The sequence below is a fragment of the Miniopterus schreibersii genome (assembly GCF_964146895.1).
Source record: "Miniopterus schreibersii genome assembly, chromosome: 12".
NCBI classification, from domain to species: Eukaryota; Metazoa; Chordata; class Mammalia; order Chiroptera; family Miniopteridae; genus Miniopterus; species Miniopterus schreibersii.
Window position 1 is genome coordinate 72968778 of NC_138112.1, and position 23419 is coordinate 72992196.

The 23419-nt window shown below is 66.6% G+C and overlaps 1 protein-coding gene and 2 long non-coding RNA genes across 7 annotated transcripts; 2 read left to right on the forward strand and 1 right to left on the reverse strand.

The window, feature by feature from the left end:
* The first annotated feature begins 845 nt into the window (after positions 1-845).
* LOC308564429 lies at positions 846-9939 on the forward strand. The gene is made up of 3 exons (XR_013999950.1): positions 846-974; positions 8664-8850; positions 9855-9939. It is a non-coding gene; the product is annotated as an uncharacterized lncRNA (long non-coding RNA).
* Positions 9187-16453, reverse strand: LOC308564428. Of its 2 annotated transcripts, XR_013999948.1 has the most exons (4): positions 16368-16453; positions 11930-11986; positions 11098-11256; positions 9187-10337 (listed from the first exon to the last, which is right to left on the reverse strand). It is a non-coding gene; the product is annotated as an uncharacterized lncRNA (long non-coding RNA). The 2 variants fall into 2 exon arrangements; XR_013999949.1 differs by lacking the exon at positions 16368-16453 and having other exon boundaries at positions 11930-12914.
* IGF2 (insulin like growth factor 2) lies at positions 11421-23356 on the forward strand. 4 transcript variants are annotated; one of them, XM_081152660.1, is made up of 4 exons: positions 11421-11479; positions 21318-21479; positions 22472-22629; positions 22738-23356. In XM_081152660.1, exons 2-4 carry the CDS (start codon positions 21323-21325, stop codon positions 22975-22977), a joined length of 555 nt encoding a protein of 184 aa, XP_081008786.1. In that variant the 5' UTR covers positions 11421-11479; positions 21318-21322; the 3' UTR covers positions 22978-23356. The 4 variants fall into 4 exon arrangements, with proteins under 4 accessions (XP_081008786.1, XP_081008783.1, XP_081008784.1 ...); XM_081152657.1 differs by lacking the exon at positions 11421-11479 and adding an exon at positions 16367-16450; XM_081152658.1 differs by lacking the exon at positions 11421-11479 and adding an exon at positions 17887-19006.
* The last annotated feature ends 63 nt before the right edge of the window (positions 23357-23419 follow it).

Consider the following 23419-nt stretch of genomic DNA (forward strand, 5'->3'; position numbering starts at 1 on the left):
GGGAGGGAAGAAGCTGGGCCGTGGGTTGTTACAGGGGCAGGGGACAGAGAAGGGCACGAGAGGCTGCCCACACTGGGCCTTTCGCAGTGACCCCCAGTCACCCCAGCCCAGGTCCGGCCAGAGGAACACCCTAGGGCCCTGGGGAACTCGGGAGGGGCCAGGCAGCACCCCTGAGCCAGGGGATGAGCTGGGACTGCCGCAGGCACTGGGTGGGGGCCTGGGACCCAGTACCTGGGGCGTCCTGGCTGTGTGTCCCCAAACTGCAGCCCGCAGGGCCCGGGGTTGGGGCTGGGACTCCCACTGCCCCTGGGCCTCTCCTCCCACCGTCCAGCCACATTCCTCTGCCCCACACCGGTGGTCACCCCAGAAGTGCCACCAGGGCCTGAAGACAAGGTCACTCGAGGTCTAAATCGTCAAGGGCCCCATCACCCTCCCTCCTCCTCAGCACCCACTGCAGCCCAGGGTGGCTCCACTGGGCACTCACTTAGGCCACCGCCTTGCAAGCCAGAGAGCTGCCCAGCTGGCCATGGATGGGAGGTCAGTGGGTCACCTGACCGCACAGAGGCCTGGATAGCCTGCCAGCCACCCAGCCAAACCAATCTGCACCTTCCCTGGAGGCTCCTCCCGGGCCTGGGCCCGGCCCCGTGGGCTGCAGACCACTCAGAGGCCACCTCGGGCCTGAGCAGACCCTCCTGCTGAGGCCCAGTCGCCTGCCCTCCCTGCAGCCCTTCCTGCAGCCCCCAGGCTCCCTCCCAGGTCACTCCCTCCCCGGGACCACATAGATGCCCTCAAAGGGGATGTCACAGGCCCCAAGCTAGCCCCGCCCCTGGAGTGGGGGCCAGGGCTAAGCAGATGGGTGGACAGTGGACACTGGACCGGAAGAGGAGAGGTGGGGTCAGCAAGGGCTGCTCGTGGGAGCACCCAGGTGTCCCCAGTAGCTCTGGGAGAGGCAGGGGTGTCCCGTGGGAGTTGAGGTACGTGAGCACTGGCAGGCCGGGCCGGGCCCAGCTGGGGTGGGAAGGGGCCGCCGGGGCTGGTCCTGCTGACCAGGGACCCTGGGGAGGAGCAGGGGCTTCCCTCCCCCTCGGGTGCCAGCAGACCCTGAGCAGGGGGAACAGGGGCCCTTTGGGTCTGGGGCGCACGGGCTACCCCGATGGGCAGGACTCAGAGCGGGATGGGTCTGGGTCGTGCTGGTGTGACTTGACTGCCCCCCAGGGCCTCTGGAGAGGGGTCACGCCCTCGGATGGGGAAGGCTGCCCAGGAATCTCGGTGGTGCTGTGACATGGTCCTCGAGGCCCCGCTTAGACTGGGCCCTGCCTCCCTCTCCCTCCTGAGACCCAAGACCCTCCGCCGGAACCTCTGGCGCCAGTCCTTAGGCCAACATCACTGTCCTAGGAAAGGTGGGGTGGGGGTCTCCCCGTGTTCCCGGCACGGACGTGGTCCTGAAGGCGGAGGTGAGATCAGACCCTGGGCTCTGAACCCCAGGTGCCCCACTTCCTGGGGTCCCCAGGCTGCCCCACGGGAGCCAGGCCCACAGGCCTGGGCCCTGCTGTCCATCCAGGCCTGGTCTCCTCCCCTTCTGGGAATCGGAGGCCTGTCCTCCCACGTCCTCGGGCTCTGCCTGCCCTTTGACTCAGCTCCACTTGCCCGTGGGGCTGGCAGTGGGATCGACAGTGTCCAGCACCGCACGTCACCCTGGTGCGGGGGGTGGGTGAGCAGCTGGTCCCAAAGGCCCCCTGACCCTGCTGGGCCCCCGAGTCCCAGGTGTCCCAAGAGAGTCATGGAGTTGCAGCCCCCCCACACGCCCCACTCACTCTGCTCACATCTGTTCCGTGTGCCACCATCCCACGGGCCACGTGGGGCGAGCACTGCTGCACCCAAGTTCCTAGTGGGGACTGAAGCCAGGGCCAGAATGTCTGTCCCTCTGGTGCCCACACACTAAGGACATTCTGCCAGGTGGCTGCCTCCAGGCTGGCTGCCTGGATTGTGCCACTCCTGGCACAATGAACTGGCACCTCCGCCTGGCCGTGGGGCAGTGTTTGCCTTCTGTTGGCAGTAAATATTTACCATCCTCGCAGTTCTCCAAGCCCGACAGCCCCTGAAGGGCACGAGAGAGGGGCATAGGGGTGCCAAGATGGGCCCCCTGCCCTTGAGTGCCCAGTGCCCAGTGGGGGCTACCCGGGGGGAGGAAGTGGGTCCAGGAACCAGGGCCTGAGCTGCTGGAGAAAGCCCCCGGCTGAGCCCAGGCTGAGCTCCGCGGGCACCTGTGTGCAGCTAAGATGTGAAGAGGGACACTTGTGTGCCCACCCTGGGGAGTCTGTCCCCGGACTCAGGCAGGCCCAGGACCCCGGCTGGGCAGCTTTCCTCGGTGGGCATCTGCCGCACTGGGCAGGGGGCTGGAGCGGCCATTCACACGTGTGGCCAGCAGAGGGAGCCAGAGCCCTACTTTTGCGGAGCTGCCCTTGGGCTGGGGGGGGGGGCTCCCAGGGGTGCCTGAGGGGCTGTCGGGCCTGCATTCGGGAGGCCTGGGGGGTTAGGAAGGTGACAGGGTGTCCAGTGTCTCAGCACCCCAGTCAAGCCCTCGCCCAGCCTCTCACAGGCCCAGGTTCCAGGGCAGCTGCGGGACAAATACGCCAGGTCCCCAACATCCCGGGAAAGCACCTAGGGAGAGTCTGACCCCCCAGGGCCCCAGAATCAGAGGCCAACAAGGCCTTAGGGGTGATTTCCTCTGGCACCCCCAACTCATGGTTGAGCAAACCGAGGCAGGAGGAGGCCTGGGAGCCCGGGCCCCGGGGAGCCTTGGCTGAGGGTCTCCAGGGCCCTGGGGAAACTGAGGCTGGGGCCGGGGGTGGTTGTCCCTGTCAGCCAGGCAGCCTTTGCTCTGCTTGCAGCCACCTCGCCCCTCCAGCCAGAAGGCTCACATGAGGCCGGGACTCTGGGGACAGGGACCCCAGGCCCAGAAGGCCCCAGGCAGGGTCCAGCTGGATCGGGGTCAGTTCTTTCCCACGTCCACCCTCATCGCCTGCCTCCCGCGCAGCGTGGAGAGGCCGGAGGTCAGTTCCAGAAAGAATGTGGAGGGGGGTGTCCAGGAACCACAGAGATGACAGGCGGGTGGTGGGGCACGGGCCCCTCCTCCCTCCCCAACTATTGTTTCTGGCGTCAGTACAGGAACAGCCAGGCAGGGTCCTCGGGAGGGGGGACAGGGCAGGGGCCTCCCCACGGTCCCCTGCAGCCCGGTCAGGCCGTGCTGGCTCAAGCACCGGGTCCCCACACGCTCAGGTCCTCAGCTCACCCTCCGCCCCAGGTGGCCTGCCGGTCATACCCACCTCCCCTCAGACTCCCCATCTCCAGCCAGTCCTTGCCTTCGGGGACCCCACGCCCACCTGCAGACGGCCCGAGGCTGCCCGGGAGCCGGGCTTGGGGCTGCGCTGAGGGCCAGCCCCCGGCCCCCGCCCCCGGCACCGGCCCACGTGCCCCAGCTGCTGAGCCAACAGAACCAGGCCCACATTCCCGGCCTCGCTCCAGCGCCGCGTCGCCCCCCCAGCCCATCTGTGTTTTTGGAAAACAGAGCCGGCGCCCCGCAACCTACCAGCTTGTGGCCACTCTCCCTGCGGCCGAAACCTTTGTTCTTCAGGCTGATTCCCCGCTTCAGAGCTGGGCCCTTCCAGCCCGCTGCCCCCAGGGCCACCCTGCCGGCCCCCCATGCACCCAGGCCCACTTCTGGGCACCTTGGAAACGCCTTCCCCTCTCTGGGCCTCGGGTTCCGGGCTGCGGGTCTGTCCACAGGGTGGCAAGAATGTTACAGGGAGGAGATGGACCTGGGCACCCTGGGGTGAAACTGGCTCTGCCTGTCCTGGCTGTCACTGTCCCGACTGTCCCTGCTGTCCCTCCCTGGCCTCCCCTGTTCCTCTATGACTCTCCCCGGCCCTCCCCGGGTCCCTTCTGGGGTCTGACACACTCAGTCTGTCCAAGGGCAGCTTCAAGGGCAGGGGTGAGGAGAGGGTGGAAGGTGGGCTCCTTCCCCCAAGGCCTGGAAAGGTGGTTCGTCCCATGCCCTCTGGGGGTACTTCCTGTTCTTGGCCAGCCGCGGGCAAGGAGGGCAGCAAGGCTGGGCCCCAGGCAGGAGGAAGAGCTGAAAACAGGAGGGGGGAGGGCCGTGGCCCCACCTCAGCTCCTGCTGCCCATCAGAGCTCAGGTCGGAGGGGATCAGGATGGGCAAGCCAGGAGCCTTCCTGGAGGAGGCGCGTGGGCTCCCACAGGGGAACAGGACCTTGAGAATGAGTCCATGTTGGGCTGTCACTGTTCAGGGTACATGCCCAGCCCAGGGATGGCTGTGGTTCGAGCCCGTGCTCCCCTCCTGGAGCCACAGTGACAGCGGGCAACCCCCAGGCCTTTCCCTGTGCCTGGGCCTGGGTCAGCCCGGCCAACACAGAAGAGGCGGCTGAGGGACAGGTCTGGACGCAAGGGGCCGAGTCCTTGGGTTCCTCATCTCCCAGTAGGTCCTCAGCACAAAAGGCCGCTGTGGTGCCCACCCCACGCTGGCGCAGGGCCTAAGGGGGTGCTGGTGGGCCTGGCAGTCCAGGGCGGACCTCCTGGCCCTGCCGCTCAGGTTCCCAATCCTTCAAAGGGGAATCAAAGGACACCCTCCTGTAGAGCTGCTGTGAAGGTCCCGAGCTGGACGTGGGAGGGGGTGTCTCTCTCAGGGCCCGGGCTGTGGTTCTAGCAGGTTCCCCGCACCCCACACCTAACTCCTTCCTCAGCAGGACAAGCGGGCAGTCTCTAGCTTCCTGCCCGGGCCTGTCACTGCGCAGAGCTCACTGTCCCTGGGCCGGGCGTGTAGGAGAGGCTGGGGAGGGCAGAGGATGGGCTACAGCCTCAGGAGACCTGGCCGGGCTCCGCTGCTTCTTGCTCTATATCTCTGGCCGGTCACTCCCCTCCCTGGGCCCGAATGACAGGGGGACAGCCCTTGGGCCTAGTTTTCCTCCAGGCAACGTGGGCAGGAGGCAGCCGAGGTTTACTCCAAGGTAAAGTGACAGCCCCTGGGGTGAGCAGGTGTGGCCCGTGGGTGAGTGACCAGCTCCCCAGGGGAGGAGGCCCAGGGCTGGGTTACGGGGGGCTCAGGACGTGGGAAGGAAAGGGGGATAAGGCCCCTGGAGCCGGCTCAGGGCAGGAGGGCCTCCTCCTGTGCCAGCCACCCTCCCAGGAGGGGCTGAGCAACTCGGTGAACCCCATCCCACCAGCCAAGGGAGCCGGGCGTTGAGAGATCCCCCCTGGCCGGCCTCCTGATGGCAACTTGCCTGCGGGAGATGCAGGAGACGGAAGGGCCTCCGCAGGCAGGTGTCCCCGCTGTCCTGGACAGCAGGGCCTGAGGCTGAGTGACCAACCCTTGGGGCTGCATCTCCACAGGGCCCAGGAGAGTCGGTTAGGGGCACATGCGCCTTCGTACCGGGAGCTGTGAACAGCGAGTGTTGGTCTGCAGGCCCCTGTGCACCAGCACGTGGGGCCGGTGAGGCCACAGGACACGGAACCAGGGGTGCACTGGCTGGGCCGGGCCCACAGCACAGCCAGGGTCACCCTCTCGGCCTCCTCTGACCCATCCCACCCCCCATCTGAGCACAGCCATGTCATCTCTGCAGCGCTGGCCCCCAGGGTCCCCAGGGCCTCCAGGGTCCCCAGGGTGGCCTTGTCACTTTTGAGGCCGAGCGCAGCCCGGGGCGGCCTCACCTGGCCTGTTGGTTGCCCACACGAAGGCGGCTGAGCCCTGCGTTACCTGATGGTGTGGGGTTCTCAGGACCCGGGTCCCTGTGTGACTCCTCGGTCCCCGGGTTTGGTGACCTGTCCTGAGGGCGACACTGATTTACAGGAAACCCAGGTGCTGAGGATGCGGCTGCAATTCCCGAAATGGCCACAAGGTGTCAGGCTCAGGCCAGATTTGAAACCCTCGTGGGGAAACTGCATCCTGGGCTAGGCCCTTGCACCCTCACAGCCTTGGGGTCTCTGCCTGCCTGGGGGGGGGTCCCCAACATTCTGCCTCTCAGTAACATGTCTGATTTTTTTAAAATCCTCACCTGAGGATATTTTTTTCCATTGCTTTTCAGAGAGAGTGGAAGGGGGAGAGGAAAAGAGAGAAAGAGAGAGAGAAACATCGATGGGTTGCCTCCCCCAGACCGGGGTCCAGGGTTGAGCCTGCAACCGAGGTACATGCCCTTGGCAGGAGTCGAACCGGGGACCCTTCAGTCCAGAAGGCCGACGCTCTAACCACTGAGCCACACTGGCCAGGGCACCACATCTGATTCTATTTTAATACGAACGTAATAGTTTCCTCTACATCTCAGAGCGCAACGGAAACTTCAGGAAAGAGTCCCAGGTGTAACTTCTGGCTTTGGGCATCGACCCTACCACATCCCCTGGGGAGGGAGCCCCCAGTGGGAGAAGCTCCCTCGGGCCTCCACTAACCCCTCTGTAACGCCAGGATGGAGGCAGACAAGAGCCTCAGGTCCCAGTGCAGAGGCGCAGAGCTCCCTCCCCTTACCCCGACGCTGCAGGGGGCACCTCCCGTGGTAGGGAGAAATGTGGTGGCTTTGTCCCCACCGCCCCAAGTCCTCTCCCTAGGGTGCCCCGAATGTCAGTGCCTAAGGCCTTTGGGCAGTGCCACTGTAAATCTAGAGGTGACCACCAGGTGTCAGCATGCGGCCACTAAAGCAGCCAAGTGGAAGAAACTGGGGACCGGGAGGGCTGGGGCTCTCCCACTCTCTCCTGCAAGCGAGGCCCCTTTCTGTGTTCCCTTCACTGCTCTGTGTCCCCTGGAAGCCATGCGTCCCCGAGGGCATTGCAGAGAGCCACAGCCCTCCCCACCCAAGGCCTCTAGTCCTGCCTCAGTGGCACCATGGTTTAGTCTCCCATGGGCCCTCCCAGCCCTGCTCCTTCCCTTTCTTTGCTTAAAAACTCTGGGCTGCAAGATCCTGATGTAATAAAACAGCCCTGGGCTGGAGGGAGCCCTTTTGGGGATGGAGATGGGGATCCAGACCAGGACAGAGCTCAGGTTCCAGATGCCCTCTGGGGAGTGGGGAGGCCCCCAAGTCCAGGGGGCTGATCTGTGGATTTGAATAACTGCCTCCTTTCTGTCCCTTAGCTGCCCACCCTCTCCCGTGGGGACACCCTCCTCGGTGGGCCTCTCCTTCAACTCTCTTGTGTGGCCTGGGGTCAGCCTGTCACCCTCCCCAGCCCCACCTGCAGCTGGGAGTCCCAGAAACATCTCCCAATAGGGACCTGGCCCCAGCTCCTTGCCACACCTGGGCATCTTGCAGCAGACACTGGGGGACAAAGGCTAGGAAGCCTGCAAGTCACAGAACCCAAAGCAGAGCCACAGCCAGCAGGAGCAAGCTGCTTCACCCTGGCTCCCCTCTACATGTCCTGGACCTGACTTGAGGCCCTTAGCATCCCTCATCCCACCTCACCCCAGGGCCCCACCTGCCCGCCTCCCAAGAGTGGTGTGGCTCTGGGGCACCTCCCTCCTGTTGGGTACACCCCAACCAATTCAAGTCTCCCTCAAGGCTGACTGTTGTCCCCCCCGAGAGCCCGCCCTCCCCACTGAATGCCCTATCTCTCCAGGTAAGGGAGGAAGTTCAGGTGAGGGTTTGAAATGCAAAGGGAAAGGGGAGAATTAAACCCTGACAGAGGCTGGTGACCAGGTCAGGTGGACACCCTGGGTGCAAGAGCGCAGGTGGGTGGGGACTGGTGCTTCTGCCTCTTGGTGCAGCTCTGTCCCGCCTCCTGCTTTCCCTGCAGGCTTGGAGGAGAAGTTTAAATTCCCAGTGGGATTTAGTGCAAGCAGGTCACCTTTATCTACCTTGCCCTCCCCCAGCTGGCGAGACCTCTGAGTCCTGTGCCTTCCCTGGGGTCCCACCCAGGCTCCAAAGGCTGTGAACCCACCATCCCTCCTGGGAGGGCCTGGGAGTGGGACGCCACTGCTCCCCACAGCTGCTGCCACTTGCTGCAGCACCTTGGGTACCCGGCACCACACCTGTAGTGTAGGGGCCATGTCAGGTGTGACTAGGGAAGGGAGAGCTCCCAGATACATCCCCTGCCTCTGGAAGGAGGAAGGACGTGACCATACTGTGTTGCAGCTGTGTCAGGACCACCTGGAGGGTGACTGTTATGACATCTTTTTAAATCTCCCGCCTCCCCCTTAGGCCCCGCCCCCATTTTACCCGTGCCAAGCCCCCCCCCCACATTCCAGGGTGTCAAGTGACTGCCAAGTGTCAATCTAGTGACTTCCAACCCCCCCCAGCCCCCCCCCCCACTAATGAGCAAGAGTGGGTCTGTCTTGTGCGCAGGCCCACAAACCCCCTTCTGCAGGGTCAGGGGTGGGCCCAGTCTCTACCTCCCCCCCCCCAGACATGCATGTGCCCAGGCCTGGGTCAGTGCCACCACGGCCAGCTGCCCTGGAGGCCCCTGCACCACCAACTTGGTGCAAAGCTACCCAAATTTGGAGGGGCTTGAGGGAAGGCGTGGAAGGCGTCAGGGGTTGAGGCGGCGAGGGGGGCCCAACTATAAACTCAGCTGGCATGTGGCAGGTGCCTGCTCAGTGGCGAAGCAGCCTTCCCGCTCCTAAGGGCCTGCTATCATGCACAAGCTAAAGCTGCCCTTCACCATCTCTCCAGCCTCTATCTCGGCCCCCTCCTCCGTGGCCGGAGCACCCCTTGCTTTGGCAGCTGCTGCTAATATTGGCCCGGCCAGCGGCTCATCGGCCGGGCAGCTCGGGCAGAGGGCCTGGGGCACCGGGGACACCCCGGTCCTCTTTCTCCACCGCCCGGGAACCTCGGGGACCACCCAGCGACTGGAGTACAGGTAATTGGGCTTCCCTCCCTCACGCAGCTCCTCTGGGTGTCCACATGTGGGGGGCCGGGGGCTCGGGGCAGCTAACAGGGATCTCAGTTTCTCAGGAGGGGACAGGAAAGCCAGGTGGCCAGGGGCCTTTTCTGTGGGGCTGCCCAGAGCCAGGGAAAATTGGGTTTTGGCTGGCAACTTGGGGCACAGGGCGGGGCTGCTTTCCGGGCGGGAGGGCACAGCTGCGCTGGCAAATGCAAAGGGCAGGGGTTCTCTGTGTGAGTTTACTTCTGCTGCACCCCCTCCCCAATCCCAGCCGAAAATAAATGAGACAGTTCAGAGGGCCGGGGCCCGAGGTTTTGAAGCATTTTTTGTTTTTTATACCATTTAAAAAGTCAAGTTCCCCTCTTCCATCCCCTGCACCTCCCAAGCATACTGGAGAGCTCCCCATGCTATAGACCCTCATGATGGAGGAGCAGTGTCCCTGACACCCAAGGCAGTGTCCAGCTTCTCCCTGCCCCCCAGTGTGCCGTCTGCACACTGAGTTCAGTGCTGCCCTGTCCACCCAGGGTGCGGGTTGTGGGCAGGAGGGTCCTTGCCCCCAGGAGCCCACTCCCCTGCCCTGGCAGCCTTCCCAGTGGGAGCCTGCCCTCTGCTTTGTGCCTCGCCCCTCTGTGCTTCCACCCATGGTGGGGCTGCTGGGAGTGGAAGGGGGGGGTCTCACGTTATGTGCCGTGGTTCCCCAAGATGGGCCCTGTGTGTCCAGCCCCCACCCCACGCCCAGGCAGGGTCTCCTGTCCGACAGGAGGTCTCCCACCCCGGGTGAGCTGTGGGCCAGGTGTCTGCCCTTATACTTGGCAAAGGGAGAGCTCAGCAGCCAGAGTGACAGGCAGGGGAGCCACCCCCCGAAACCCTGATGGGGTGACCTGAAGCCCCCCCCCCCAAACAGCCAGGGCAGTAGAGGGGCCCAGGGCTGTGGCTCAGGGGCATTTGTTTTAAAGAAGACCACCTTTATGTTTCCCCAGGGGCCGAAGGGTCACCGCGGAGCCCCTGGAGGAGGCGGCGGAGGCGGATTCAGACCCCCAGCCCCCGATCGTTGCCTCTCTGCCGGCTCAGCCCCCGGCCCAGCCTGAGCGCCGGCCCAAGCGGAGGCCCAGGCAGAAGCCGGCCAGAGCCGCCCGCGAGCACAGCCCCCAGGCCAGCTGCTGCAGCCTGTGTCCCGGGCGGTCCCCACGCGCTCGGAACTAGGCGGCGGCCAGCCCCGGCCCCACGGAGGTGAGTGTCTCTGGAGCCCCAGGCAGGATCCAGGTGTCCTCTCCACGCGTCCTTCCGTGCTGGGAGCCCCCCAGGCAGTTCTAGTCCGTCCCCCCTTTTCCAAGGAGCCGAGGCTCCGCGAGGCTGGGGGGTGTTCAGTCACGGACCTGGTGCCCAGGGTTCAGGGGGCCGCTCCAGGCTTCTCTCCGTGGGGGGCTCGGCGTGAGCAGCATCGAGGTCTCCGCAGGGCGCTCCTGGTAGAAGGTCAGAGGGGAGACAGGGAGCAGCCCAGGGCAGAAGGCAGGGGTCAGTGAGCACAGAAAGGAGGCAGAAACAGGAGAGAGGGAAACGCTAAGTTAGCGACGGGGCAGGAGAGCCCAGGGACGTGGCCTCAGCCAGGGCACCGAGCTGGCCCGGGCTGCTGGCTGTGGGGCCTCGCACCGGCGGCTTGACCTCTCTGTGCTCCCTCTTGTCAAAGCGGGAGACAGTGCAGCCCTCCCGGCTGCTCCGAACTGTGCAGGGCATGTGGGGAACTGACCGAAGGGACAGGCATCCTGAGCCCCGGGGAGAGCTGGGGTGTTGGGAGCCCACTGTGTCAGGTTGGAAGGGGCTTCCCGTGTGAGCGGGTGGAGCGGGGCGATTAGAAAGGCCGCGGCCAGAGCGAGCTGGGTGCCGACGGCCACGTCTGCTGACCGGGTGCCGGGGTCACCAGCTGGGCTGCCCTGGAGGACAGCTCAGCTCCAGGGTCGGGGTGGCTGTGGGGGGCTGGTGGGTCTGGGTCCTTGTGCCTGACCCCAAAGCAACAGGGGCCACCTTCAGAGCCTGCAGGGGCCCATTCGCCCAGCAGGTGACCTCCCGCCAGGCCGCCTGCCCCTCCCAGAGAAGCCCAGAGCATTCTTCCGTTGCTGGTGTCCTAAGTCCTCGCACCCCTGTCCACTGGTACCACGGACCACACCTGGGTCCTTGCGGAGCCGGGGCTCAGCCGCCTCCCCCGCCCGCCCCATCCTGACTTACTTGGGGCCATTGGCCGGTGGTGCCTGTGCCTCGGGTGGCTGGGCTGCTGGGCCCAGCGGTTCCGGTTCCGGCCTGGGCATCTGTCCCTTGCTTCCAGCCTCAGGGAGGCTGACCCCGAGCGGGCACGTTCCTCCCAGAGCCAAGTGCACAGTCCGAGCCCTGCAGAGGGGGGTGAGGGAGGGGCGCTCAGGGACCCTCAGAGATGGAGCCGGGTTTGCAAACGCTGGGCCTGGGCCCAGGGAGGGGGGAGCAGCCAGGTCGGAGCCAGAGCCGGGGGAGGAAGCCTGGGAGTGAGAGGCAGACTGCAGGGCCAGAGACTGGAGGGCGCGGGAAGGCCGGTGTGAGCGGAGCTGGTGGGGGGCGCAGGGCCAGTCTCGCCGGGGTGAGTCCGATCCCCTAGGGCTGACTATTTTCTTCCGAATCTGGGTCTGTGGATCCAGAGGGGAGGCCAGGGCTGCTGGTGCCCGGGCGGGCAGGGCGCGGGGGGGGGGGGGGGTGCAGTTCCTGCCAGCCAAGCCCTGTGCAGGAGACCCCAGCCCCACAGGAGCTCGGGTCGCTGGCAGGTCCTTCCCTGCTGTGGGGGGCCGGAAGGAACTGGGGAAGTCCGGGGCTGCTGGTCCTGGCTGGGGGTGGCCAGTGCCCTTTTTGAGCTGGAGGGTGACCTGGATCTGCTCCACACGCCTGCCCCCTCAGCCACACTTTTGACTAAATAAGGCCAGGGCTCTGGGGCAGCACTGCGGGGGTGGGGGTGGGGGTGGGGGGAAGCATGTGTGCCCCCCGCCCCCACCCTGACAGCTCGGCCTGGCACCCAAGGTGGCCTCAGCCTTCCTACCTGAAAGGTCCAGGCGTGTCTCCAAGCACCGGGCTGTGGCTTCTCCAGGGCGAGTGCCTGTGAGGGGCAGAAGGCAGGGAGGGATCCCCAAATGGGCCACTGGTGTGGGTGCTCCCCAGGCACCCCGCGAGGGGGAAAGTCCTCGGTCTCACGGGGCTTCCACCCCTGGCCTGGGAAGCCGGCTTGGAGAAAGAAGGCGGAGGACCCAGAGCAGGGCCAGGGGCGCCTCTGTCCTGAGCAGACGCCCTGGTCCAGGGTCTGAAATCTGCTCTGGGCTCTCAGGGACCCTGGCCCACAGACCGGCATTGCCTTACCGCTCTCCCCACCCCAAAATCCACCAGTGGCCCTGGCGTGGGGAGCACCTTCAAGCCTGGAGGCGAGGCGGCTCTGCTGGGGCTCCCTCCCCGCTCCCTGCTGTAGGCACAAGGCACAGGCCGGAGTGCGGGCCTGGTGCAGAGGAGGGGGCCGTCCTGGGTGGGGGGAGACAGGCCAGATGTTCTTGGAATGGGACAGGGGGTGATTGATGGGGACTGGAATTCGAAGGGGGAACATTCCCCACGTGCCTTGGGCTCTGGGTGGAAAATGGGCTGTTTCTCATGGGGGTGGGGTGGCCGTCCAGCCTCGGGGGCTGGTGAGAAAGGCCCCTCAGCCCACACCTGTCCGGTGGCATTAACCCCTGCCTTCCCAGCTGCCCCTCCAGCTGGGGTCCCTCTGTGGGTGACCCTGGGCACAAGCAGTGCCTCTGTCCCGGCCCCAGGTCCCTAACCACTCTGCAACCCTGCCCAGCCGCTCTCCTCTCCCGCAGCCCCTCGGGCACCGGTCCCCGGGGGTCACTGTCCCGCACCCCAACACTGCCCAGGTCTGAGGGGGTGACCCCGCTCCCGCCAGCAGCTGCTGGGACCTAGTGAGGGTCAGCATGTGCCTCCCGGGTCCCCTCGATCCCAGCCCGGGGAGGGCGGCCTTCGGTGAACCGTCTCAGCAGAAAACGAAAGGAGACCCCCGGCGCCCCGCTTCCGCGCGGTGCGGCCCCCGGCCCCCCCTTCCTCCCCTTCTTCCCCGTTTCCTCTCCTTTCTCGCGTTACCCAAACAAAACCGGTTTCACCGCCGCGCGGGGACCGAGCAAGGCCCGGGCGGCGCCGGAGGCGCGCGGGGGCGGCGGGGGCGGCCGCCGGGGGTGCTCCCGGGCCCCCAAGTCGAGCCGGGGACGAGCCTGCCCGCGGCGGCGTCCGGGCCGCGGCTTCGCCTAGGCTCGCGGCGAGGGAGCGCGTGGGGCGCGGCGGCGGGGAGCCCGCGGGCGCTCGGAGGCGGCGGCGCGAGGAGCTGCGGCCCCGGGCGCCCGACGGCGGCGCGGCCGCCGCCCCGGGGCCGTCGGGTTTCTCCCCGCGCCCGGCGCCGGCCCGGCCTCCGCCGCGCAGGCCTCGCGGCGGCAATTAGGCGACAGACAAAGCGGCGAGGCCGGCGGGGCGCACCCCGGCCCCGCGCCCCCCGCCCGCGCCGCGTCCCCGGAGGGCGCCCCTGCTCCGCGCGTCCCCGGGCCCGGCGGGCGCCCCGCGCGCGGCTCCCCGGCCCCGGACCTCGGCCTCTCCAGCGCAGACCCGCGCGTCCCGTGTCCGGGGACCCACCCCGCTCGGCCCCGAAGGCCCACAGGACTTTTTTCCTGGGGTCCTTCGAGCCACAGCCTGGCCCCCAAGTCCCCCAAACACGCGCAACACTTTCCCAGGGAGTAAGAATTTTCCTACCCATTCGTTTCCGGGGACCTCAAAACAGAGGAAGCCCTCGCTCGCTCCCCCAAATTTACGCGCGTGCTCTTGAGTCTCTCCACCCACTCACTCGGGGAATTTTCTCCCGGGCTCCCAACAGTTCCACGCGTCCCCTCGGGGTCCTGCAGAGAGATCCCTGGGCCACTAACCCGGGCCCCCTCCAGTTTCAACAGTAACCGTCCCGCGGCCGCGCTGGCCAACTGGCCCGGCGCCCCCGAGGGCGGACAGGGCTCTTGTGGCACTTAGGTGTGTGCCCCAAAACAAGTGGCACTTTTTTCTTGAGTCCCCACAATGTTGGAGGTTAACGCCAAGGTCTCCCGAGCCCCCGCCCCCGCTCTGACACCCCCACACTGCTTCCCCACAGTCTCCGCTCTTATCTGCCGGGTTCCACTAAATTACTGGCCCCAACCTGGGCTCCCTAAATTCTCCACGAAGAGCCCCAGGTCCCCCGACTCACTAAGCAAGTTACCTCGGACCCCCAAAGTTGCAGGGCAGCCCCCACGGGGTCCAGGAATTCCCTTCTCTGAGTCCCAAACGGCCGGCGCCCTGGTCCGCAGAGTTCCACCCAGCCCGGAGGGGGATTTCTGATCCCCCAGACTCACTGAGCACTTTTTTTTTTCCTGTGGGCCATGAAGATTTGGGGGCACTCATTTCTGGGGTTCTCCAAGCTCCCTGGTCACTCATTTCTCAGGTTCCTTCAAATTTAGACCCTGTCACCCCAAAAGCACATCGAGCGGTCACCCGAGGTTTGAGGCGCTCGCCTGTGACCCTGAGTTAGGCAGGTTCCCCGGAATCTCATGGGGCCCCCCAGGTCCCCCTGGGCCATGCCCTGCACAAAACAAACCCATGCCTGTTACACTGGGTCCCCGTGAGTGTCCTCAGGAGACAAATATTATAGGCATGTTCTCTGCATGGTAACGTCTTGAGCATTTAAAAATTCCCTGGGTCCCCCGAGCTTACTGACAAGAACCCGGATTTTCTAAAATTCAGACGCTGATCAGAACCTGACCACTGATATTTGGATTTGCTGGGTTCTCTCAAATATTAGGCATTTCCCTCCAGCCCCCCCCCCCACACACACACACATCCAGGGCTACTCTGGGGTCACAGAAAGGCACTGGTTTCTTGGGCTCCAGAGCACCCGGGCCCCCCGCCGAGGCACCCTGAATTTAAGCAACATTTCCTGGACACCCCCCCACACACACACACTTCACTCCCAGTAATTTTGGACACTGGTTCTCCAAGCCCCACGACTTAGGAACTCTCAACCCTTTCCCCCCAGAGTTAGACCTTGACCCCCAATCTTCCTGACGGCTGCAGTAGCTTCTCTGGATCCCCAGATTCAAAAACTACTTTCCTGGGGGCCCCCAAACTAAGGCCCTGCCCCCAGCCCTCCAAAGTAAATGGAGAAGTTTCCCTCCACAAAACAACTGAGCTTTTTCTGAACATTGATTTATGGGTCCTCTGACTTTATGACCCTTTCCCTGAGCACCCCCTAAATTTAGGCACTTTTTTCCATGGGTCCCCTAAAATGAAAACGTCTGGGGCTGAAAAATATCCTCAGGCCCTAGAAATCGCAGGCAGCACAGGACTGTGTCCGGCAGGCTTCCTCGCCACAAACCCGAGAACCTGTCCTTTAGCTGTCAGTCGCCACTGGACTGTTTCTTCCAGTGACCCCCCAAATTTGGGCCATGTTTCACTAGGGTTCCCCAAATGCGGGCACTGCTCAGGAAAATTGGATATTTTTTCCTGTTCACTAAAAACAAACCTACCGCTAGTGGATCGATTTAAAAAATAAAACATAAAAGACAGCAATTTTCTGCACTCCCCAAAAGTACTGATCACACCCCGGGTTCCCCCAAATTTAGACCCTGTTTCCTGAGTCTCTAAAGGACATTGAGAACTCCCCCCGAAGCTACAATTCTGGGAGCTGATTTCCTTTCCTTGAGCTGAGCGGGCGGCCAGGCCGACAGCGGGCATTTCTAAATCGTGGAAATTAGTCTCTACCTCCCTCCACCACGTGGAGGTTCTGCTCAGGCCCCCCAAATGTGCCCATTGATTTCTCCCTTCAATTTTAGACAATGTGCCTTCTCGGGTATCCCCCAAGTTTCACGGAGAGAATTTTTCTTGAGTCTCCCAAACACCTACCTCCCCACAAATTGCTCTAGGGTTCCCCACATTCGGATCCCTCCTTCCCCAACTGCAAGGAGCAATTTTCCCCTGATCCCCACACCCGGGCTCTATTTTTCTGGAGCTTCAGATTTAGTCGTTGACCGCAGTTCCCACATCAGGGAGCCTCCCCTGGGTCCCCTACTTCGGGACACTGATTCTTTAAGCCCGCGAATCAGACGTGTGTCCCCCGATATCTGGGCATTGTTCCCGGCCACACGCCGGCCTGGGCAGCCCCCGGCCCCGAGCGCTCCGGGCCCGGGTCTCGGGCGTCTCCGCGTTTCCTACCAAGTCCCAGGAGCTCCTGGGTTTAGGAAATATCTGTGTTCCCCAAACACCCTTGGCCTGGCAGCGTGTCCGCCAGGACGTGGGCAGAACTTCTCCCGCGTCCAGGAAAACGACTGGGCATTGCCCCCAGTTTCCCCCAAATTTGGGCATTGCCCCCGGGTCTTCCAACGGGCTGGGCGTTGCCCCCAGACACCCGGGACCGGCCCCGGGGTCTCGCTCACCTTCCGCAGCGTCCGCCGCCCGCCGCCGAGCGCTCGCTCCTGCCTCGCTCCCAGCGCCCGAGGACGCAGCCTCCGGACCCGCGGTGAGCTCCCGGCGCCTCGGGCCGCGCCCGGCCCCCGCCCGCCCCGCCGCGGCCCCGGCCCCCGGCCCGGCCGGCCCTCGCCTCGGGCGGCCGCCGGGGAAGCCTGCGCGGGGCGCGGGGGGACCGCTGCGGGCTTGCCCCGGGGCGGCCGCACCCGCCGGGGCCAGGCGCCCCGAAACCCGCGCCGCTTTCGTTTGTTCTTTGTAAAGATCGCGCTTGTGGGGCGGACGCGGCGCTGGGTCGGAGGGAAGCCGAGCAGAGGCTCCCCCGGCCCGCGCGGCGCCTGCAGCCCGCGGGCCCGGGACTCGGGGAGGCGCGCGCGGAGCGCGGGCGGGGTGATTGATGGCGGAGTGGGGGGCGAGCCCCTCGCCCGGGCAGAGGCGCGGGCGGCGGGGCTTCGGGGGGCAGGCTGCGCGCGGGGCCTGTGCGTGGTTTTCACTCGGGGAAAGTCACAACTGAGTTTCCACACCGTCCAAGCTCTCCAGGAGCTGGGTTCCCCCCGACCCCCAAATTATGGGGTGGCCCCGGGGCTGAACCCGAGTCTACGCAAGTGCAACGAACTGAGGACCGGGGAACCGTTCTCCGGATATCTGGGGCGGGCCCTGAAGGCGGCCGCTGAGCCGCCCCGCGGTGAGTCCGGCCGCGCAGGTAGGGTCTGAGCGGCGCTCCCCGCCGCGCTCCGCGTCCCCGGGGCGCTCGCGGCCGCGCCAGCCCCGCGCCCGGCCCCGACTCGGGCCTGGCCTGGCGGGTTTTCCGCACCGACCGCACCTGGCGGCCGCCGGGGCTATGGCCGGACTCCCGCGCGGCACCGGGGGGCGCTCGGGCTCCGGCCGCGGCTCCAGGCTCCTCGCCGGCACGGGCAGGTGTCGGCTGCGCGCGTTGCGCGCGCCCAGGGTCTACCCCCCCTCCTCCGCCGTTCCCAGCGGGGCTCTGGGACCCCCCGAGCCACACGGAGCCACCTGCACCCTCACTCCGACGGGGCGCCCCCGCCGCGTAGCCCCTGCCAAGGAATTGGGGACCCCCGCCGCCGCTAGGGCCTGGGACACCGCCCACCCTGCTCGCCCCGTGCCCCCCCCGCCCCCCGCGCCTAAGCGCAGGGAACCTGGCACCCCCAGAACCCGAGACGGGGCCCCTTAACACTTTAGAAGGGCGAGTTGGGATTTCCTGCACATTCCGCGGCTCCCTGCCCCCAACCCGATCGCGTCTCCCCCCTCCCCCCGCACCCCGGGTCCCCCTCCCCCACCCGCGCGCCTCCGGGGCCCCGCGGCCCTCGCCCCCCTCCCCCTGGCTCGAGTTGCGGAGGCGGTCCGGGGGCGGGGCGAGGGCCCGGCGCGCGCCCATTGGCGCGGGCTCAAGGCCAGCGGGGCCCGAGCGGGCGCCGCGCCGCGGGGTGGCGCGGCTATAAGAGCCGGGCGTTGGCGCCCGCAGTTCGCCTGCTCTCCGGCGGAGCTGCGTGAGGCCAGGACGGCCCCCGGCCCCCCCCTTCCGGCCGCCCCCGCCTCCTGGCCCACGCCCGCCCGCACTTGGCCCACCAGCGCCTCCACCGGGCTGGCGGCCCCGCGCCGACGTCGTCCGCCGCTGCTGATCCCCATCACGGGCGCCGTCGGCGGGGTCGCGCTCCGCCGGGCCTGCGGATCCCACGCCGCCTCCTCTTCTATCTACCTCAACGCCCGTCCCCGCTTCTCCCGGGGAGGCGGTCCCCCCCGCAGGCAGTCCGGCTCGCAGGCCGCCGGCGTTGTCACCACCCCCGCGCCCCCCCCAGCCCTCCCCGGCGCGCAGCCTGGCCGCTCCCACTCCTCGCTGCGTCCCGAGCGGTCCCAGCGCTGCCGCCGCCGCCCCCCCGAGGCCCGGGCTCGCGACGGCCGAGGGCTCCGTCGGCCCAAACCGAGCTGGGCGCCCACGGCCTCGGGTGACGCCTCCGCTCCGCCCCCCCTCGACACCGCCCCCGGCCCCCGAAGTGGCGCCCTTCCCTCGCTTCTCTGTGCTCCCCTCTCCACCTCTCCAGCATCTGGCCCCGGCCCCTCGCGCTCTCTTCTCCCGCAGCCTTCCCTCGGCTCCCTCCCGTCCCCCCCGGTCCCCGGCCTCCGACGCCCGCCCCCCCTCGCAGCCCGCCCCCCCTTCTGATTAACGACGCGCTTTCTGTTTCTCTCTTAGCTGTGCTCCCCCGCTGTGCGCCCGCCCGCCTCTCGCTGTCCTCTCTCCCTCTCGCCCTCTCTTCGGCCCCCCCCGTTCACGTTCACTCTGTCTCTCTCACTATCTCTGCCCCCCTCTGTCCTTGATACAACAGCTGACCTCATTTCCCGACACCCTTTCCCCCCCTAAAAGTACAACATCTGGCCCGCCCCAGCCCACAGACGGCCCGTCCTCCCCAAACAATCAAGAGGATTCTCCCCCCCCCCAAAAAAAGCCATCCCCCCGTTCTGCCCCGTCGCACATTCGGCCCCCGCGACTCGGCCAGAGCGGCGCTGGCAGAGGAGTGTCCGGCAGAAGGGGCTCTCCCGCTGCTCGGTTTGCAATCACGCAGCAGGGAGGTGGGCGCAGCTGTGCCGGCTTCAGGTAAGCTGGGCGCGGGCCCCGGGGCGCGCGGGGCGGGGCGGGGTGCGGGCGGGCTCCCCGCGGCGGACCCCGCGCGCTCTGCCCGTCGCGCGGCGGAGGGGGCGGGGTGGGGGCGTCGGAAAATGCCCAGAGAGGTGTGAGCGGTCTGCAAGGGCGACTTCCTGGTCGGTTTGGGGGTGCAGTGTGTGCGCGCGCGGGGGAGGGGGGTGTGTGTTGCTGAAAGTTCGTGATTTGTGCCGTGCGGGGGGGGGGCGGGGGGCCGGGCCGTCCCCTCGGGGTGGTGGGTGATGAGGGCGGGGGCGGGGGGCGAGTCTCAGAAACCCACCCTGGTATGTTGACTCCACGCCAGCAGGAGGGAGCGAGGAAAACTCGGGGGGCGGGGCCGGGATGGAGGGCGGGGGGCGGAGTTGGCAAGAGTCCTGCCAGACGCCACATTTGCAGTACCCCCCCCCCCCCCGCGCGCACACACAGGCGCGCGCGCACGGCCCCCCTCTCCCAGTCCCCAGCATCTCCAAGCAGGAATCTGGGGAGCGGGGCTGCTGTGGGGCTCGCGGGGCAGGAGCGCGCGGCCCGCGGGGAGGAACCGCCCCCCCTCCGTGGGCACAGAGAAGTTTCCATACAAGGAGGCGGGAAGCGGCCCCCTCCTGGCCCCCATTGCCCTGTGCGGACTTGGGCTGGGGGTTCAGGATGACGCCCCCCCCCCCCCCCCCCCCCCGCGCACACATGGTTCTGCAAAGGGATGGTCTCGGGCTGGCGGGGGGGGCGCAGAGGAGAGAAGGGACTGGCTGGAAGCAGGGAGGGGGCGGGAGCAAAGGGGCGGGGGGAGTGGTCAGCGGGGCGCGGGTGGGGGGGGCGAGGGTGGAGCCGGGGCTGGGAGGAGTCGACTCGCACATAAAAGCTGCGGCACTGACCAGCCTGAGAACTGGACATTAGCTTCTCCTGCGAGGCGGCCTTCCAGCCTCCTCGTCGCCTAGCCCCGGGAGCCTCCTGTCCAGCTGCAGGTAACCGGCGCCGTCGAGCGGGGGCCCCGCGGCCCTCCCGCTCCGGCCGGCCTGCCCGCGCGCCCCGGCGCCTGCCCGCCGCCGCCGCGAGGCGCCCCACGCGCCTCCCGCCTGCCCCGCGCCGCCCGCGCTGGGGCTCCCGGCTGCACCCCACGCGAGAGGGGCCGGCGCGCGGAGGGATGGAGCGGCGTGGCCGGGGCCGAGGCACTAGCTGGGCACATTGATTCTGAAGGGGGGCAGCAGGGGGACCAGCTGAGGTCCAGTCCAGGGCAGCGAGGGGCCGGCGAGGTGGCACCTTGCGCCCTTCCGCGGAGCTGGCCGCGGCTCTCTAGCGAGCTGATGAAGCAAAGCTGCTGCTTTTTCACCTCCCCTCGCCTGCTCGACTTATTGCATCGAGAAGGGAGCCCGCCTGGGCCAGCACCCAGCGGTCCCCACCCAGGCTGGGGGGCCCCCTCGTGCCCACCGGGTGTGGAGCCTGGGAGGGGCACATCAGCCGCCTCCTTCGGGTAGCACCAGGGTGCCAGTGGACTCAGAGGCGCCGCGCCCCCAGAAAGGGCTTTTACCTGGGTCTGCAGAGGACAGGCTGGGGCTGCCCGCCTGGGGGGCTCCCACCTCCTGGACGGGGCGAGGGCACCTGGCTGTGCCGAGGTCCCCTCCCGAGCCCCGCGCTCCTTAAGGGACCTGCAGCCGCACAGCCCGGGCGAGGGGGTGTGTCCCCAGACCTGCCCCTTCTTCCAAGGTGGACTTGGTGTCTGGCCTCCAGGTGGCCTAGCCCCGGGTGGGGTTTGGTACCCCAGATCGGGAGAGGGCTTTGAGGTTTCGACTTTCCTGCCTGCGTCGGGGTGCCCGGGGCAGCCTGGAGTTGGGGGACTGGGCGTGTCGGGAGCGCAAGGCGGGCCCTGTCATGCTGACCGTTGGACCCTCGACGGGGCTCTGCTCAGCCACAGCCCCGGAGGGCGGGGCGCCCCCCCTCCGGCAGGACCCCCCCCTGCTGGGTCCTCTGGGATGCACAGGCTGTGTGCGGGGTGGGGCTGTCTGCCATGTTGGCTGTCGCTGGGAGACCCGGGAGTGGCCGCTGCCCTGTGCTGGCCCCGCCCTCGTGACATCACAGGATGGGGGCCAGGTCCAGTGTCCAGCGCCGGTCCCCGCCGCTCTGCGAATGGCCGAGCCCCACACGAAATTCCTGACAGCCGCTGAAACACTGTATTTCCTAATTAGAAGCGTGGCGTGAAGGAGGACGCCGTGCTTTGGGAGGGCAGCTGGCCCTGTCCGCGCGGCGGGCAGGTGGCACTCAGCCCCCTCTCCCGCAGGTCCCATGGCGCTTCCAGTGGGGAAGTCGGTGCTGGTGTCGTTTACCTTCTTGGCCATCGCCTCGTGCTGCTTCGCTGCTTACCGCCCCAGTGAGACCCTGTGCGGCGGGGAGCTGGTGGACACCCTCCAGTTTGTCTGTGGGGACCGCGGCTTCTATTTCAGTAAGTGGCTCGGGGGGCGGCGAACTCAGCAGGGGCTCAATAAATGCTGGGGCCCGGGCCATGCCTGGGCACCGAGGGGGCGGGGGAAAGACTGCCCGCTTTGGACAGTGCAGTGGGTCCTGCCGCCTGCATTTATTGGGCGTGTGCAGTGCGCCTGGGCGGCACTCAACGCCCCGGTTTTCCTGCAACCTGGCTCCAAGTGGGTGGGTGGGTGGGCTACATGGGGTGGGGGGTGAGGTGCACTTGATTTCTGCCCCTGTGCCCTGTGTAGCAGGTTGGGACCCCCAGTTGGAGGTGACCCTACTTCCCTCAGGGGCATGGGCCTCAGTTTCCTTACTTGTAGAGAGGGGGCAGGGACCGAGGAGGGTGGGGACGTGGCCAGGGCCGCTCCCTTCTGCAGCCTCCACTTACCCACCCTTCGGAATGGACCCACAAGTGCCAGTCTTGGCGTTTCAAGGCTTTTCTTTGAAAAGCGTTGGGCCAGCCCCCCCCCCACGGGACCCGTGAGGGAACCCCTTACCAGGGCTCCTCCCCCTGCCCCCCCAAGGGCCGCAGCGAGGTGCTGGGCGAGCAGCAGCTTCCCCCCCGAGACCTGGAGCCCGGGAGCCCGGGGGTTGCGAGGGGGAGGACGGGAGGAGAGGAGGGCGTGGTTTCTTGCAGGTCCTCACTCCTCTCCTCCCGTCTTCTTCTTTCTCCTCCCATTCCTACCACCGCCCCGCTTAGCTCAGGGCGGCACCCGTGTCCCAGCCCGGCCTCCAGGACGGGACCCTTGGTCCCCGAACGTGGGGTCTGGACCCCTCGCTGGGCAGCCCCCTGAGCCCATTTTCCAAGCCGCTCTGGGTCCCGGGACCCAGAGGCTGTGCCCACTTTCAGTCCCGGGAGGGAGGCGCCCAGAGGCCAGGGCGTCGTCCCGCAGCGCCCCCCCACTGCCCCTCTCCTTTGGGGCGCCCTGCCCGCTCGGGCCTCGCTGCTGACCAGCCCCCCGGTTGCAGGCAGACCGGCCAGCCGAGCAAGCCGCCGCAGCAGCAGCAGCCGCGGCATCGTGGAGGAGTGCTGCTTCCGCAGCTGCGACCTGGCCCTCCTGGAGACTTACTGTGCCACCCCCGCCAAGTCCGAGAGGGACGTGTCGACTCTCCCGACCGTGCTTCCGGTAAGACGGCCACCTCCCTCCCCTCTGGAGCCCCTTCCAGGGGGCCGCCGGCCGGCTGGGGGCTGGAGCGGGGGTGCTGGCACCCCTTGACGGGCCTTTCCCCCCCAGGACAACTTCCCCAGATACCCCGTGGGCAAGTTTTTCCACTACGGCACCTGGATGCAGTCCGCCCAACGCCTGCGCCGGGGCCTGCCTGCCCTCCTGCGGGTTGGCCGGGGTCACATGCTGGCCAGGGAGTTGGAAGCCTTCAGGGAGGCCAATCGTCAGCGGCCCCTGAATGCCCTGTCCACGCACGACCCAGCTGCCCACGGGGGTGCCTCTCCAGAGGTGTCCAGCAATTGGAAGTGAGCCAAATTGTAATTCTGCGGAATGGCCCCACCCTCCTCCTGCGTCGCTCCTCTTGACCACAGACCTTTCCATCAGGTCCTCCTCTGAAGCCTCTCTGCGCCGCCCTCCTCAGAGTCATCCCCCCCCTGCCCCCTGCCCCAACCTCCCCATGTCAGGCTACTCCCCCCGGCCCCCTCCATCGGGCTGAGGGAGTCATCCCCAAGCTTTAAAAATGTACAAAACCAATTGGCTTTAAATATCCCCCCAAATTTCCCCCCAAAATTATTCCCCCAAATTATCGCCCCAAATTATTCATCCAAAATTATTTCCCCAAATTATCCCCCAAAATTATTCAACCAAAATTATTCCCCCCAAATTACAAAACAAAATTTAAAACACATAGCCCCTCACTCACACACACATACCAGCCCCCTTAAAACTAATTGGCTTTTTAAAAACACCT

Bases quoted from the DNA above. Each gene is read 5' to 3' on its own strand.
- IGF2 (XM_081152660.1), top strand. From the start codon at position 21,323: ATGGCGCTTCCAGTGGGGAAGTCGGTGCTGGTGTCGTTTACCTTCTTG. The intron at 21,480-22,471 runs GTAAGTGGCTCG...CCCCGGTTGCAG, and splicing joins GGACCGCGGCTTCTATTTCA to GCAGACCGGCCAGCCGAGCA. The intron at 22,630-22,737 runs GTAAGACGGCCA...TTTCCCCCCCAG, and splicing joins CTCTCCCGACCGTGCTTCCG to GACAACTTCCCCAGATACCC.